Source organism: Nilaparvata lugens, chromosome 3, assembly GCF_014356525.2.
Source record: "Nilaparvata lugens isolate BPH chromosome 3, ASM1435652v1, whole genome shotgun sequence".
Taxonomy (NCBI): Eukaryota; Metazoa; Arthropoda; class Insecta; order Hemiptera; family Delphacidae; genus Nilaparvata; species Nilaparvata lugens.
This window is the reverse complement of record NC_052506.1, coordinates 56,516,029-56,533,655: the sequence shown is the minus strand read 5'-3', so window position 1 is coordinate 56,533,655 and position 17,627 is coordinate 56,516,029. Positions and strand designations below refer to the sequence as shown.

Below are 17,627 nucleotides of genomic sequence, written 5' to 3'. Positions count from 1 at the left end.
TCTTCTAACTGTGGAGCTTTCCACATGGTGTTGAAAAACCTAGAGTTTTCAGTTCATTTTGAATTTGTCTGCAATTTCCGCCAAATACAACCGTCAAACAGAAGACGTAAAAAATATCGTCGCCTTTTTTCAGCTAATTGAAACTCGAAATTAGCTCATACAACTCGTTATCTTCAATGAGTACTGAGTACTGAAATACGATTAAAACTCTCGGAAAAATCGAAATATTCTAGTTTTTGAACTACTGTTTTTTTCTGATTGTTACAATTAAATATATAAATTAAAAATGCAATAGGGTGTACGATCTATTTTTGTAGGAAAATGCATGCAATGTGAGCGCAGCCCAAACGAAGTAATAATACATATTGTGAGATTGACTTTGAAATTATAGCATTCCCTATTAATAGCTGGCAGTGTAATGTGTAAAGTGAGGGCAATTTTGGTAATGAGTGGTGAAAATGTTGTTGCAGATGGTGACGATGAAGCTGCGTAAGCCGTACACGACGGCGTCGATCTGGTCGTCGGGCAAGATCACGTGCACCGGCGCCACGTCCGAGGAGCAAAGTCACGTGGCAGCGCGGCGCTTCGCTCGCCTGCTGCAGCGGCTCGGCTTCAACACGCGCTTCACCAACTACCGCATCGTCAACGTCCTTGGCACCTGCTCCATGCCCTTCGCCATCAAAATCAACGCCTTCTCCGAAAAGCACAAACCTATTGCCGAGTACGTAGTCCATCATTACGAGCTCACCTTTAAGTCTAGTTGCAACATAATTGACGTCCAATGGCAGATGCCCCCAAGTTATTTTAAAGTAGTTACTTTGGTTCCATAGTGAGTAAACAGGGAATGTAGAGATGGTTAGAAGCGGACAGAGCTTGTTACGTCACTTTCAATAAGTTTTCTTATAACAAGTTTAGAACATGGAAATTGGCGGAAACTAGCCTAATGAAAAGCACTGGTTACCATTAACTTGCCGTCACTACATCCCCTGTCTTTAGGCAACTTAAGAGCGTGTGCACACAGAATGGTCAGTTGTCAGAGCTGTCTTCAAGGATACAGATGTAAATATCTATATTCTCCTGAGACGCTGCAACTTGGAACGCCTGACCGCTTGAACCCTAAGGATCGCCACTAAGGACAGGACAAGTCTGTTAACATGTGTGTACACGTATGTTCGTCATGCATGTTGTGTCAGCAGCAAATGGCTTCGATCAGCATTTTTTGAGGTAAGGTTTTTGTATCTTCGGTTTTTTTATTGGCCATTTTTCATTCGATTCTCTATTTGAGTTTAAATAAGTTTTGTATCATTATGATTTGTAATTTCTGTTTCCAGTGGTTTATTTATTTCTATTGACTGCTTATTTTATGTTACGCCTTTCGCGTGAATGTCGTTCGAAGACATGTCCGTTGAAACATGCTCGACACACGTGTCCTGTCGTTAGAAGCCATCCCAAAGGGTCTAAGCGTCCTTACGACAGGACACGTGTGTTGAGCATGTTTCAACGGACATGTCTTCTTCGAACGACATTTACGCGAAAAACTTCAAACAATAAACAGCTGTTTGACAGCAGCTTCTTACATAAAGTGAACAACTAATAAAAATAAATAAACCACAAATGAAAATTAAAAATCGTAATGTTACAAAAATAATTCAACCTCAAATAGAGCAGAAAAGAAAAGAGCTGAGAAGAAAAAAATAAACAACAAAAAATCGAAGATACAAAAACCTAACTCATAAATTTAGTTTGAAGCCTTTCGCTGATGACACAACAGTACTTGTCCTGTCGTTAGTGGCCACCCTTAGTAACTCTACTGCCTAGGATGCATTTACAGGCAAGCTAAGCTCACCTTGTGTGGCACTCACAATTCCTTAGCTGAGGGCCAACCATGCAGGAGGCATTAAACGCTTTCCTGATTCCCCAATATATCATATCTGCACTGTCATGCGTCTCCGGCATAGCCACTCTCAAAACTGGATTAATAACCACTAAACTGCCCAGTGTTCCCAAGAGTAAGACTGCCATTCTCATAGAGAGAATCATTCTTCAGCCACTGGCTAGCAAGTAGAAGTAGTACATTTGTTCCTGAGAGTCAAATGCTACTTGAGATAGTGGAGGAAAACTCATTTTAATCAGTGATGCGTTTATTTACTGAGTTTTTTAATTTTTTCCTTCACATAAATTTTAACACTTTTTAATTAGCTCTCCATTATTATGATCCTTTTCTCGAAACAGTTTGCACCAACATAACCTATATTCAATGGTAGAATTCACTCTTAGGGCCGTTTGCACAGTCAAACTGAATTCAAGGATATGAAAAATGCTATAAAAACTTCAATGGTATTATTTTTCATTTTTTTTTTGTATTTCTATCCTATCAATCTATCAAAATAAAAAAGTTTTCTCAGGAAACACTTTTTCTCCGATCATTACTTTTTGAGATATGAGCGCCTAAAGTTTAAATTTTTGGGACAGATCATTTTAAGTTTGGTGACAGACAAATTCATAAAATGTTGAGGATGAATTGGTATTGTTGATAGAATAAAACAAAAAAATCATGAAACATCAATTTTAAAAAATGTTATTCCATTTACAAAAAAATACCAAAATAACTTTTAGTTGAGTTAACTAGCTCAGTTGGTGGCTTGAACTAAAAACGAACCACGTTACAACGGATAAGATTTGATATGGATTTAATCTAGTTTAAAATGATATTTAGTTTAAACTGATACTGTGCAACAGGCACTTGAACATTGAGTACTGAGTATACATTCCGCACTGTTTGCAACTTTCTGCAATGCTGTGTTGCCAGATTTCTATCCAGGTTATCTAAATGGGATAACTTTAAGTCCCATGGAACTGAAACTAGCTACTTTTTGTCCAGTGAGAGATAATAGGACTGCCATTCTCATATTATTCTATTCAACGAGTACTATTCAACGACACTATTCCAACGAGTAAAATTTTACTTGGGAATTTAGGTAAAGTAGAAAAAATGATAATTAATTCGAATAGCCAATGAAAGCTATATAAATAGAACTGGCCTTCTTCTTCTCCATATGTTGACCGAAAAACTAAATAGCAGAAGGAAATTCGTTGAGTGAAACTGTCCAAAAACGTTTTTAATAATAATTCTTCCATCAAAGCAGAAAATACTTAGTTTGTAAAATATTTCTAACCAATATGTCCTCAATCCCAATGCAACCACAATTTAATGTGCATACTAATTACACATATAAAATAGAAGTATTGGCAAAAAAATGAAAAATATTGAATGACTGAAACATATCATCCAACTTTTAAATTTATTGAATTTAACAATGTTTCCATTTGATTAAATCATTATTATTTATTTCTAGAGCACGAATTTTCACTTTACTGTGTTTCAACTATATTGTTCTTTTGATTTGACTAATCTTTTAAAAATTGACAAAATATCTTGTTTTGAGTGATATGACTTTTTATCGAATTGTTTTTGTAATTGCAGGTACGAGCCGGAACTGCATCCCGGTGTCACCTACAAACTAAAGAAACCCAAAGCAACGCTCAAAATATTCTCAACCGGTAGTATTACGGTTACAGGTTAGTGCATACACTATATCACAGTATTATTAAAAGTATTTTATCGATTTTTACCCTCTCTAAGATTCAATAAAGGAAATGTTGTAAGCATTGTTGTTTCACCTTATAAAATCAAGTCTGAATTTTTTTGATCGTGGGCATTCTGTAAAATAAATGCTTGTTAGGGAAGCAGCACTAATAAAAAAATGAAATTAAATTTATATGGAATCACATAAATTAGTAACTTAATCTTTAAATTGCTGTATCCAGATCGCTCACCTACTAGGAAGAATATGTAAGGAAACTCGAGTTTCAAACAGCCCCAGTTGGGAAACTACACTGATCATTCATCAGTAATGTGGTTGAGAGTTTGTATTACATCTCTAACTCACTATTACAGTACTCCGACACTGCAGAACCCCATTTATACACGTATATAACGCTTTTATCCCGGCATCTAGTCCTGAGACGTACCCTTGCTTTTCTAGCGAGAGAAATCCTCTTAGGGAGTAGTTGCAGTCTCAAGAATGATGTTTCAAATCATAACGGATTGAGGAGAATAGGGTAGTAAGCAAGCCATCTGCTTCTCTGCTACTAACTACCTATTTATATGGTTATTCTCTCCTTATATGAATTTACAATCCTTTGAATGAAATAGACCTTTCATCCGTTTGCGACCCTTAAAATTCTATAAAGTCCATCACATGTTCCATAGTGTTTTCCTTTTTCTACTGTCACTGTCGAATATGTTAGGGCTGGACACCCTCTCATAATCCATAAGTCTCGCCATAGTGCTGGATTGTTGTTATTGACCGAGCGAAATGAATCACTTCTAGTGATTCAAGTCGACGGTTTGGCATTTCTCTTAATGTTTAAATGTTTATATGTTACGCATTTACGGCGAAACGCGATAATAGATTTTCATGAAATTTGACAGGTATGTTCCTTTTTAAATTGCGCGTCGACGTCGACGTATATACAAGGTTTTTGGAAATTTTGCATTTCAAGGATAATATAAAAGGAAAAAGGAGCCTCCTTCATACGCCAATATTAGAGTAAAAATCAGACTATAGAACTATCATCATAAATCATCTGTCTAGTGGACTATAATACTACCCGTTCAAAAACATCGAACATCTTGAAAATGTTTCTTTTCATCAAAGTTAGTAGACAGTTGACTATAATAGCCTACTACCCGTTCAAAAACTTTCCATCAACGTTCGTAGACAGTTGACTATGATACTACCCGTTCAAAAACATCGAACATCTTGAAAATGTATCTTTCCATCAACGTTGTAGACAGTTGCAGCCAGACCTGATAACAGCGTTCACACTCACATTCCGGGACGACACGTCACGGTATGATAGGACAGAAAGCTCTATGTTTATTTAGGATTTTTTCTAGACATTTTAAATTGATAAATTATTTATTAATTTTTGAGAAAACATAACAGGTCAATGTAACTTACATAATAAGATATATTATTTAGTTATAAGATACATTTTTTATTTATTTGACAACATAATTAAAAGAAGTACATCTTATCTATAATAATCAAAATACGATAGCACACGTAAACATTCATACAAAATATAACTTTAACTTATAAATTCAATCGAAATTAACATTAAATAAGTTACCTATCAGCTAAGGATAAGAAACCCTAAAGTAGGTGAAATAGTATACATAATCTAAGATAAAATTCGCTGATAATATAAAATATAATGTGGCATCCCCCTCAGCTTGTGTTGAGGGATAGTGCATCTGAATAGGCTATGAGGCATCTCTGTAACTATTCCATTACTTTTCGTATAACGAATAGCCAGTCTAAATCCTACATCGTGAATACCCCTTATGATAGTTAATATTTATGAATAATTACTTTAGTATTGATAATTATGATTATGAATACATATTGGTGAAGAACAGCACTATAGGTGATACAGAACTCGTATAATGGTGGCAACTGGTAAGGTGAATTCAATTCAATTTATTCACAACACAAAAATAAAATGATAAAAGACAATATACAACAATTACAATAACAGTAACAATGATATCAACACATTAAAATACAATATTGCTAAAATGATGTGTGCTGGAAGAAAGAGGGGGAAAATACCTTGCCAACTATGGTTTCCCATGTAATAGGCAGGTAAGGTATAACTGAAAGGGAAGGGTGTGTGATAGCGATAGGGAAGTGAAAGAAGACAAGTAGATAGGCAGGGCTGAGGGAAGGGAAGATAGGATGTGAATTAACAATCCAGGTAACGGTTACAATAATTTAAAGATTAAAAAAATTATTGCTTTTTATCCAATTAATGATTTTCTGCTTCATTTTCTTTGTAATTTTAGCATTGTTGAGATGATGATCCGGAATTTTATTGATTATTATAGTAGTTAGATAAATAAGTTGCCGTCTAATTGTTTCAATATTAGTATTATTATATCAAATACTTATTTGAAATTGGTTCTATTTTTTATAAAATATTTAATTACATTTTCAACATTTTAACTGTCTAACTGTCAAAACCTTGAATTCATCAAATATAAGGTCAGTCGGGAAAAATCTGGTTTTATTCAAAATAGATTTAATTATTAATTTGTGCATTATGAACAGTTGTTCCAAATGGGAATTATAACACCCTCCCCCCCCCATACTGCTACTCCGTATTGCATTATCGATTGTATTTATTTATTTATTTATTTATCTATTCATAAGCAAAAACAATTCAGGTAAAAACAACAGGCATTTGCCCAAAACTGCTTCAAACCTTAATTTGGAATACACAGTCTAAAGGTCAAGCTACTTACGTAACTTAATGATAATTCGTACACAATTTTGAGTCCAAAAAATGTATCTACTACAATTTTGAATTTATTAGATTGATCAATTTCCAAATATGAATCCAAACAAAACTCTTCCTTCACAATTGCAAAAAAATATTGAAAATTTCACTCAAATCCACAAACTCATGTTAGTAACGTGTAGGCTACTATAGCAAAATAAAGCATTTTAAGATGAGTTGGATTCAGAATTTTTCTAGCTGCATAAAATTTTAAGAGAGGTATTTCATCCTTCTGCAAATTAATTTAATATGGATATCCCATTTCAGGTTCTAATCTATATAGATACCTAGATATTTACAAGTTTGAACATTACTAATGATAGGACAAGTGCAGGAGTTGGGGTCAATGTTGCAATTTGAATGGAGTTTCAAGTTTAATTCTCTGTCTGGCTGTCCTAATTTGTTGAAAGAAAAGGTAATATAGTTGGTTTTTTGTATGTTCAAGCTCAAAGTATTTTTATCTAGCCACTTTTTTATGCTCAAGCAGTTTTGCTCTGCAATTTCATGAACCTCAGCCCACGTTCTTCCTGAGAAAATAGCTGCTGTATCATCAGCAAAGGATATTATAGTTGAGTTTTCAAGTTTTAAACTTAATAGATCATTTACATAAATTATGAAAAGTAATGGCGATAAAACAGTGCCCTGAGGGAGTCTGTAAGGGGTGAGTTCGGTGGTATTAGTTTCATTATTTACAGATAGGGATCGGGTTCTATCAGACAAGTAGCTCAATAAGGTCAAGGAAGACTCCCCTAAAACCATATATTTGGAGTTTATCAAAAAGAGAATCATGAGGGATGGTATCAAAAGCTTTTTCTATATATAATAGAACAGCAATGGTTTTTAGATTAGAATTAAGGTTCTGGGAGACGGTATTAGCATAGAGAAACAATAGCATAAGTAGATATCCCATGGTTTAGGGCGTTTATGTCGCAACTTTTACTGTTATCTCAAGCCGATAGTTCATGTAATTCTTTCCCGTGAAGCTGTGTGACACTGGTAGTCCTCTCATATTGTGCCGTTCATACACTCTCGCCCCAACAAAACAGTAAAATTAGACAATAATCAACAGTAATCGGCTTGAGATAACAGTAAAAGTTGCGACATAAACGCCCTATACCATGGGATATCTACTTACGCTATTGTTTCTCTATGGTATTAGTAAATTTAATTAAATCATCTTCGGTATTTTTACATATCTGAAAGCCATATTGATTCTTATTTATTATATCATGCTTGTTCCAGAACATCACAAGTATTTTCTTAATGATTTCTTCAAAAATGTTTGCTAAATTACTGATAAGACTGATTGGTCTATAGTTTCTTGGGTCTGAGGGATCACCTTGTTTGAAAAGCGTTTTTATTTTAGCTTTTTTGAAATGTTTAGGAAATTACAAGCGGCATGTATGTTTCAGCGCCGAGCGTGCTGGACGTGCAGCAGGCGATCGAGCACATCTACCCGCTGGTGCTCGAGTTCCGCAAAGAGCGCTCCAAGGAGGACGAGCAGTTGGCCGAGAAGCGTCGCGGCGCCGCCAACGCACGCAAGCGCACCTACTCGCAGATGGCAAGCACCAACAAGGAGACTGACGACGAAGATGACGACGATGATGATGATGACAATGACTGTGTGGCGGCCGGCGACGCTTGGCCTTGAACGATACCAAACTATCTACCACCGTTTACCTACCCAAATGTCCCCAATAATTTCTACAGTGGAGCATCTAGTCGAAAATTCACCCACAAACAATGATTTACAGTCAGTGAATTGCTAATCTACTCATCCCATAAAAATAACATTTGAACTCATTTCCTCTCCCTCATTATTTAAGTGCTTGTTACTTCAATAGATAACATTGAAAAATTATTATTTACAGTTTGAATAGTTCACAAATAAGAACTTCATAAAAGGATAATACATTTAGTTTCCTTATACTTTTCGAATGCTAGAGTATTGATGCTAGCATCTTCCATATGAAGCATCTACATACATACTCATCGAATTCAATAACTGAACAAAAACTTGTAGAACTTGGATTTATTCGATTTTCCACTAGACGCTAATTTCTACCAATATAAATGATTTATTTGTTTCAACTACTCGTAAGCTTAGTTATTCCAAGTGATGGATTTTCAATTACCTGATGCTCCACTGATTTGATTATTACAAGACAGACATTTTCTAAAAATCGTAAATTATCGAAATAGTTGTAAAAAACTTTCTTTAATTTTGTTCTCAGGTTGTTTTGAATATTGAAAATTTGTATTAGACGGACTATTATTCGGGCGAAACCAATATAACTTGCAAATTATAATTTGTGAGTCCCTGCTGACGGGCGTAGTTTTGAAAATGATTGATTCTGTTCACTGCTTTACTCATCCAAATGGGCAATATTGTTTGTTAACAGCACAATATCAATTATTATTGAGTAATTTCAGAACAAAACAATGACTGTTGTATGCTGGATTATCTCAGTCAGGTAGTGAAAAATTTTGCAATCATTATTTATTTCTTAATCAAATATTTAGCTTTAAGGCTGATCGTCTATCAAGCTTGTTGTAGTTTCTTTCGAATGATTACTGTTCGATATTACAATGGTATAATTGTTACTTCTTTGTTCGTACTGTTATAAGCATTGTCATTATTAATTTTTGTTACTATTAAATTACCTTATTACAGTTGTAATCTTATGTTTACTACTGCTTTCTCTTATCTTAGCTATTATTAGGTAGTCCACTACTACAATACAACTATTCACTATAATCAAATGTCAGAACTGTTCAGGACGATAAAGGTAGATTTTTTACGGCGAAAATGTTTGATAACGTGTATAATTTTATACCAAAGATTTTTAACAATTTACAAACAAACTCGGACTGTATATTGTTATTTCTTGGCTTAATTATTTTAATACAGATACCAAAACTACTGAGTACATGGGCAGTTGAATCAATTAGAAATGAAGTTGACTCGACCGATATTGTGAACTTCATTTATTTGTGATTCGTGTTTCCATAAACGTTTAGTCTGATTCTCAACTGCTTTTGTTTTAAGGTTGTTGATGTCTGCAAGCTATTTCTCGCTAAATTACGTTTAATGTAATTATGTTGATCGCACATTGAGTTTTGTCTTAACTGATATTTTGCGTATAGTTCACCAAATTTAAATATGCTGTGTACAATATTATTTTTGTACGATATAGATTTTTATTTATAATGTGGGAGAAGCTTTTTTAGTGGAATGGCTCAAATTTTTGTGGATCGAGTTGTGTGTGCATTGTTAGTGTAATGACAGTTCGAACGAATCTATGTAATATTTCTAAATTCTTTCGGTGGATATTATTTAGGGTTTCAAAAGTCTTGAGTAATGATTCTCAATGCTTTTAGAGAGTGGGCAGGTTTTATAAACTGCGAATCTATCTAGCTTTTTATAGAAAGTATAATCGTTTTTCTATATTCGAGTGTAGAGTTGTTGATCAATTTTTTTAAATACTGACACATCATTTTCAAATGACTGGACAGTCAATTATTGGAATTGTTTGCATTCGTATGAATTGTTGGTTTATTCTAATGAAATTTTGAGGACGATAGTTGATTTTATCATAATCCTCCAATATATTTTTTATAGTCCTCCAATCTATTTTTATAGATATTCTCAGCAGGATAGATAGTTTCATGGTATTTTAAAACTTGCTCATCTACCAACATCTTCAAAATGAAAAAATACCCAAATAGCATTGATCGGTATCCTAATGTTGATCCACTTAGCAATTTGCAGTGAAGTGCGTGGTATGCTCGTTTGGTACGATTGGATCTGACTTAGACTAAATTTTAGCAATAATAACGATTCATTATGAATCACGACTGTCTCTCTTATGGTATTTGTTAATTCATGATCTGAATTATTATAACGTTACAGAATAAAAATTAATTTTGGAACAATTGATTACATTTTTTTCTACTGCTTGTAATGTTACTTCAACAGAGATTGTATTAATTTAATAAATAATTATATGACTCATGATTGTGATTTTTCGTTTTGAATTAGACACATTTAAATATATTGGAATGCTGAATTCGTATTATATATAATAGTCATCTTGGTGAATTGGAACTATTGAAACTAGATATTTTGTATTGAAAATAACAGTTTTTTACTGATTGTTCTCTCAAGAAAAAAGGCTGCTTCATACCCATTGACACTATTTATCTTTTATACATGAAAACTTCTCCTCTATCCAGTTTATGGACTGATGGTACTGTAGAATATTACAATACATTATCTTGAACGAATTTCCAACTATACTTCGAAATTTCTCAATAAAATCTGTATATAATTATTATGATCATAAATTTTGTTTTGGAAAGTTGCATTGGAACTTGACTCTTGGTTCCATAATTATGAAATATTAATGTTAAAATGATTGAATTTATGGGATCAAAGTAAGTGCATTAAGGGAACAATATTTGCTAAAACTAACAAGAAACTCTGTTTTCATGCTTTCAATTCCATCACAAATTATGTTCAATTTTTTAAAATATGTTCCTCGTTAGTTTTGGATAGCACGGTTGAATTTTATTTTAGATGTGACCCTACGATAAAACTTTCATAATTAGAAATTGATAAAATAACTTTCCAACTTTATCTCTTATGTTCTTCTGAAAGCACTGTACTTACAATAATATTATATGTAATGAGCAATAATTAATATTGTAAACTAAATCCTATTTTATGTTTTTCGTAACAATAAAACTTTCTGCTCATACCAGAAACAGGGTGAATAAATTTGAGAAAAGTGTATGGTGCTTTAGTTGACAATAACAAGGCAGTAGTCTATTCGCGGGACTGGCCATTTAGACTTTGAAAACTATCAACTCACAACCATTTGGAATGTGGAATGCTAAAATGAATACTTTTTTGATAAAAAACAAATATTTATCCGAAATTATAAATGCCTTTTGATGGAAGTAATTAGTTTTTTTCAGTATTTAAATTAGTTTCGTTTATATTGTAGTCTTTTGTTGTGATTCAAATATATTTTATCATGTTCTCAAACTTATGGGAATAAGTCATGACCTTGACCTTGAACTTGTAATACTGTATTTATATGTTATTTTCTGAGGGGTTAATGCATATTCCTAGGCCTATAACTACGTCTCTGTGTTGTATATATTTGTGTTGACTTTATTTCTATTGCTCTTCATCTGTAATAATAATAATTTTCTTTTTTAATAAGAAACGTAAAAGTTTCTATTATTGATGAATATTAGGAGAAATGAATGAATTAATATTAATAATACATTTTGGATAAAACAAAATAAATCTGTTCATAAATTATTTATGAACGAGTGTTTTCGGTAACAATATACATACCTGAATTTCATTTATAATATTTAATTTTATTAGTTTTCTAATGTTGTTTCGTATGATCATGTTAAAAAATGATCAGGACAAAAAATGACCTGATTTGGATCTGACCATTCTCGAACTCTAACGTATAAAAGGATTGATAATAGTAGTTATGATTCTCTACTTGCTCCTTCGATATTGGAAAAACTTTCAATAATTTCAAATTCACTTGAAGAAATGATACTTCAAAATTAATAGATGACATTCATGTTTAAACATCTTCTGCTGTCCTTTCCATTTCTTTAAACTATTTACTTTTCTAGAGAATTTCTTGTACAAGTACAATTAAAATGATTGTGGAATTTTCTCAAGTTTTTTTTTCAAATAAGTCCAGTCAAATTTTGTTCGAATAGCTTTTCGTTTATAGCTTTTAGGAATAGTTCTTTTCCTCCTATTACTGTATACATTTTGTGGATAAGAAATTATAATTTTTCGCGCTTAATATTTAGAGGCAACGTAAGTAGTATTGTAACATTATTTAAGTATGGAAAGTTTTTTTCGGTTTGAATTTTAGAAAAATAATTAATTTTGTCGATTGAGATATTCTTCCCAATCATTGATCATTGATCCAACATGATTGTCAATTGCAAGTCTTTGAAGGAAATGTTAATATTCTGTTATATTTTTTATTTCAAACCATACAGTTTGTTTAGGAGAATTTAAAACTGTTTCAAGCTTTTTTAAGTACCTAGCTGGGCTTGCTCCACACTTATATTTTTATGTTATGAAATTAAGTGAATCGTAGTTTAATTTTCAAGGGGGTTAAAAAAATATTTGTCCTGGCAAAAAGTTGAATAATTTTTTTATTGTTTTACATGAAATATTGTATTTCTTGAATTACTGTTTAAAATTAGATAGCGGGCGCGAGTGTGTGTGTGTGAGTGTATGTAAGGCGATTACACAAATATTTTAGCATTTTTGTCAGATTCAATATCCTACTTAGTTCAATTATATTTCTTAGTTTAAAATTTACTTTAAAATTTCTCTACTTCTTATAGTGATTATTATGTTAAAGAAATTGTTTTTAATATTATTTTAATGAGTATTTTCTATTCCTAGACCAATTCTATTCTTTATAATCTGTTCATTCATATTCGAATTATATGGATATTGTACCAAGTAATGCTCGCAGAAGATATTTAAGAAGTGTTTTATCTAGGATTTCCTCCATACGGCGAATGGATGAATAGGGATAAAACGCTCTTTGATATAACTGAATGTGTATTATGTTAAGATAATTATTTTGGAAAGTTGTAAATTTATAATACTCAAGACTCAATTTCACTTACCGGTATAAATAATTATTATTTAATCTTGCTGTTTGACTCGAATATTATTGGGTATTTTAGTGATATCATCACAGACTTTTTGAGTGAAATAGTTTTGTTGGCATTCGAAACTAATTGCCAATCACTTCATTTTTATGTCATAGAGGGATTCTATTACCATGTCGATTTTTTTATTCAAATGCTAAAGAACCTTAGTTAATAAAATAATAATAATTCTCAGCTCTCAAAATTTGTGAATAGTTTCAATAGTAATCGATTATTATTTCTCCGATATTTTCTCTTGCTAGTAATCTACTTTCACAGCCTTATAATTACTAAGGTCGATGGTGCTCCATTTGTCTAAAAATTATCATATACTTTGAAAGTGGTATCATGGTTTTCGTTTATTTATGATCAAACAGCTCAAACGTTTTCTATATTTCAATTTGTGGGAAAATTTGCCTCTGACATTTGCAGAGAACCTTCATAACATTATTGAGTCAGTATGGTAAATGTTGAAAGTATTTGTTGAATGTATTATTTATGTGAAAGAGGAATATACATGTCCTTGTCAATGAATTTTTAAGGAAGTTTTAATATTTTTATTTATTTGGTTCCTAAAGAGTTATTATGTAAAAGCCTGAATAAAACACAAATTTGGTTATTTTAATCTTGCCTTTCTGTTTTCTTTCTTATTTAAGAACACTTTTATTATTGCTTTGTCAAAATGACAACTCGATTGTTGAATTTTCAACTCAAAGTATCTCTATATTCTTGTCTCAAGTTGGTAAAATTTGTATCTCAGTAAAATAAGCTTATATTTTGAAGCATATGCAATTTGCACATAAACATGACAGATTTAAAAATAATTACATGTGATAGTGAATTATTGTATCCCCTTCAATCAATAAAATCTAATTCCTTCTAACTTAAATTAACAATCAGTTTTATAAGATTATGTGCATGCTGAATGCCAATATAGTTTCAATTTTAGAGATACAGTATTCTTATCAAACGTTCCACTTAGGCTTACCGTATATCAACATAATATTATTTCCTGTATACCTTGAAATTTGACAATACATAATATAAAGATACGAGAAAACCCCCCTTCAATAATATAATGTGTCTTAAATATATTTATAGATAATTTTGTTTTGCAGAAACTTTTACATTTAATAAATAATTGAATGTTTTCATACTGGTTGCAATGTGTTATTACAGTACCAATTGAAAACCTTCTATTATAATTTTATTTTTGTTTGACAAATACCGATAACTTCAGTACTTCACTGTGTAAATCTTGTTACAAGTCCATAAGCTCAAAATATTATCGTTAACTTTCTTGTAGAGATCTTGGAATATTAATTTTGACCCCTTCCCTAAAAATAGTTTAGAAGATTTCTGCCATTAATATAGATACTGATAATCGAGTTAATACAAAACAAAATTTGTATATTCGATGGTTAATGTTGTATGAGACTAAAATAACCTTATTATAAGAAATTTATGTATAGTTGAAATAGAAAAAAAACAATGGTTGCACCCTGGATGTCTATTAAGTATGAAGAAGTAACTGTACTATGAAAATGTCTCCATCTATAATAATCATCAGCTAATTTTTATTTGTGTACATGACGGTTATATTTAGATATTGTTGCACTTTGTAAAATCTGTGATTTTTATTTTTAGTAAATTGTGTCTTGAATGATTGTTTTTTACTTAGGAGTTACCTCCCTTCTGTTGTAACTTCAGTAGGCTGTAATATGGCTATTGCCTAATGTATAGGTGCAACTTACCACAAGCTCCTTGAAGCTGGCCCCACCCAATTGAGCACATTTTTTGTTAATAGAACAAAAAAAAATGTGCTCTTAGAATATGCACTTTAGAAAAAATGTGCTCATACCATTGTCCTAAAAAGAGCACATTTAGTGGGTGGGGCCAGCTTCACTTCACGCTCAGCCCCACCCACTCAAGCATTTTTTTGAAAGTGGCACAGAAAAAATGTGCTCTCAGGATATGCTTTCAAAATGATCACCCCCATCACCCTCACTGTGAAACCGAGAGTTGAATAAGGACAAGGGGGTGGTGGTTAGAGCTTAATATCATGGCTACTAGTGAAGAAAGTCTTGAGAACAAGGTATCAAATAAATGAGCTCGGCATGTATTTTCAGAATATGCAGTTTTTAAAAATATGCTCATCTCCATTAAATTGAAATTGGACGAGTCTCTCAAGTTATGGCGGGGTGTGTGGTGGTGAACATTCCAAGCCTTATATCATGGCTTCTAGTGGAACAAATCTTGAGAACAAGGTATCAAATAAATGTGCTCGTTATGCATTTCCAGAATATGCAGTTTTTAAAAAATGTGCTCATCTCCATTAAATTGAAATTGGACGAGTCTCTCAAGTTATGGCGGGGTGTGTGGTGGTGAACATTCCAAGCCTTATATCATGGCTTCTAGTGGAACAAATCTTGAGAACAAGGTATCAAATAAATGTGCTCGTTATGCATTTCAGAATATGCAGTTTTTAAAAAATGTGCTCATCTCCATTAAATTGAAATTGGACGAGTCTCTCATGTTATGGCGGGGTGTGTGGTGGTGAACATTCCAAGTCTTATATCATGGTTTCTAGTGGAACAAATCTTAAGAACAAGGTATCAAATAAATGTGCTCGTTATGCATTTCCAGAATATGCAGTTTTTAAAAAATGTGCTCATCTCCATTAAATTGAAATTGGACGAGTCTCTCAAGTTATGGCGGGGTGTGTGGTGGTGAACATTCCAAGCCTTATATCATGGCTTCTAGTGGAACAAATCTTGAGAACAAGGTATCAAATAAATGTGCTCGTTATGCATTTCCAGAATATGCAGTTTTTAAAAAATGTGCTCATCTCCATTAAATTGAAATTGGACGAGTCTCTCATGTTATGGCGGGGTGTGTGGTGGTGAACATTCCAAGTCTTATATCATGGTTTCTAGTGGAACAAATCTTAAGAACAAGTTAGGTATCAAATAAATGTGCTCGTTATGCATTTCCAGAATATGCAGTTTTTAAAAAATGTGCTCACCTCCATAAAATTGAATTTGGACGAATTTCTCAAGTTATAGGGTGGAGGGCAAATCCAAGCCTTTTATCATGGCTTCTAGTTAATCAAATCTTAAGAACAAGGTATCAAATAAATGTGCTCCAGATGTATTTTCTGATCATGGAGTTTATGAAAAATGTGTTAATCTCCATGACTTTGATATTGGACGAGCTGCAGCAGCTTCTTCTAGAGGGTATTCTCCCATTTTCACACTTATGATGAACGGGCGTAGTTTCTACCGTTGATAGGAGGGACACATCCCTCTTATATTCGAAAAAATATCCCCCCCCCCTAAAACAATTTATGCTGGAACACTCAAGTAAAAATAATGTGAAAATGATTAAATATTCAATCAAGTTATAACTAAGCCTATAAATTGGTTCAAATAGTTCTTTATTGGGGCCAAAATTTAAGCATTCTAGCTGGTTATCTAATAATGAGTAGGCCTTTTACAAAATTAATAATTTTTTCTAACAATTGAATGAATAATAAAATTTTACTACATTCAATTCTATTCGTTATTTAATAAAAAACCTATAGGCCTATGACATTTTCAAAGGAAATCGAAATAAGTGCCAATCCCCCCCCCCCCGAATGAACTAAAGATCCCCCCCTATTTTTGGGTCTTCCTGTTAAACAAGTGAGAGTGGGATGTGGGACTATTGGATAACAAGTAAGCTGAATGTTGGGGCTGCACGCCTCACTAACTACAACTCTAGGAGTCCTAAATACGAAATATTGTAGCTTCAAGTACGTACCGTCGACCGGGGTGACTTTGTCTACCCCGGGGTGACTTTGTCCCACCTCGCGGAAAAAATATTCAAATCAATTTATCTTCGATCTCTGTTATCTGAAATCGATGTTCAACATTGATACCTGAAGTCCTTATCATTATCATTCTACAATCGATATCTTGTCGAATCTCGATATACTAGTTGAATTATCGACATAAAACCTGCTTGCTTCATCTTGTGATTTTGTTGTCAGAAAACTTTGTATTAGAAAACTTTGTATTTGAAAACTTATTTCTAAAACACTTATGATATTGGCGAGCACATTTTATGTTCCCCTTTTTATTATATTTCAATTGGTATATTCATAATATCCACATTTGGACTGGTTAGGGTTTTGTTACTAGTTAAATACAACGAGGTCATTTTTAGGTTAAACGTGGGGTGACTTTGTCCCAGTATGAAAATTGTGATATCATGCAGGATATGATGCAAATACAATTCAAAATATGATAAATATAATGTATTCTACCTAATAAAACAAAATATTCACCTTGCTTTAAATTAATACGTCTCAGAAACTGAAAGATTTTTCAATAAATAATTTGTGATTTTTTGAAGATGGGTGAAACTTTAGGCACAAATGCGGGTCAAGAGTGACCAGGTGCCCTAGAGGCAATTTGACGGCCACTCCATCAGCGGAAGGACCTACAAAAAGCCAGGAGTGG

General features: G+C 32.8%; 1 protein-coding gene across 1 annotated transcript in view; it reads left to right on the top strand.

Moving 5' to 3' along the window:
• LOC111052174 (TATA box-binding protein-like 1) overlaps positions 1–14,788 on the top strand; it is a 33,612-nt gene extending 18,824 nt beyond the window's left edge. Inside the window, exons 3-5 of the mRNA XM_039424111.1 lie at positions 471–721; positions 3,485–3,579; positions 7,821–14,788. Of these exons, the coding sequence (XP_039280045.1) occupies positions 471–721; positions 3,485–3,579; positions 7,821–8,059 (585 nt within the window). The 3' untranslated portion in view covers positions 8,060–14,788. The remainder of the gene's footprint in view (positions 1–470; positions 722–3,484; positions 3,580–7,820) is intronic.
• Positions 14,789–17,627: the final 2,839 nt, after the last annotated feature.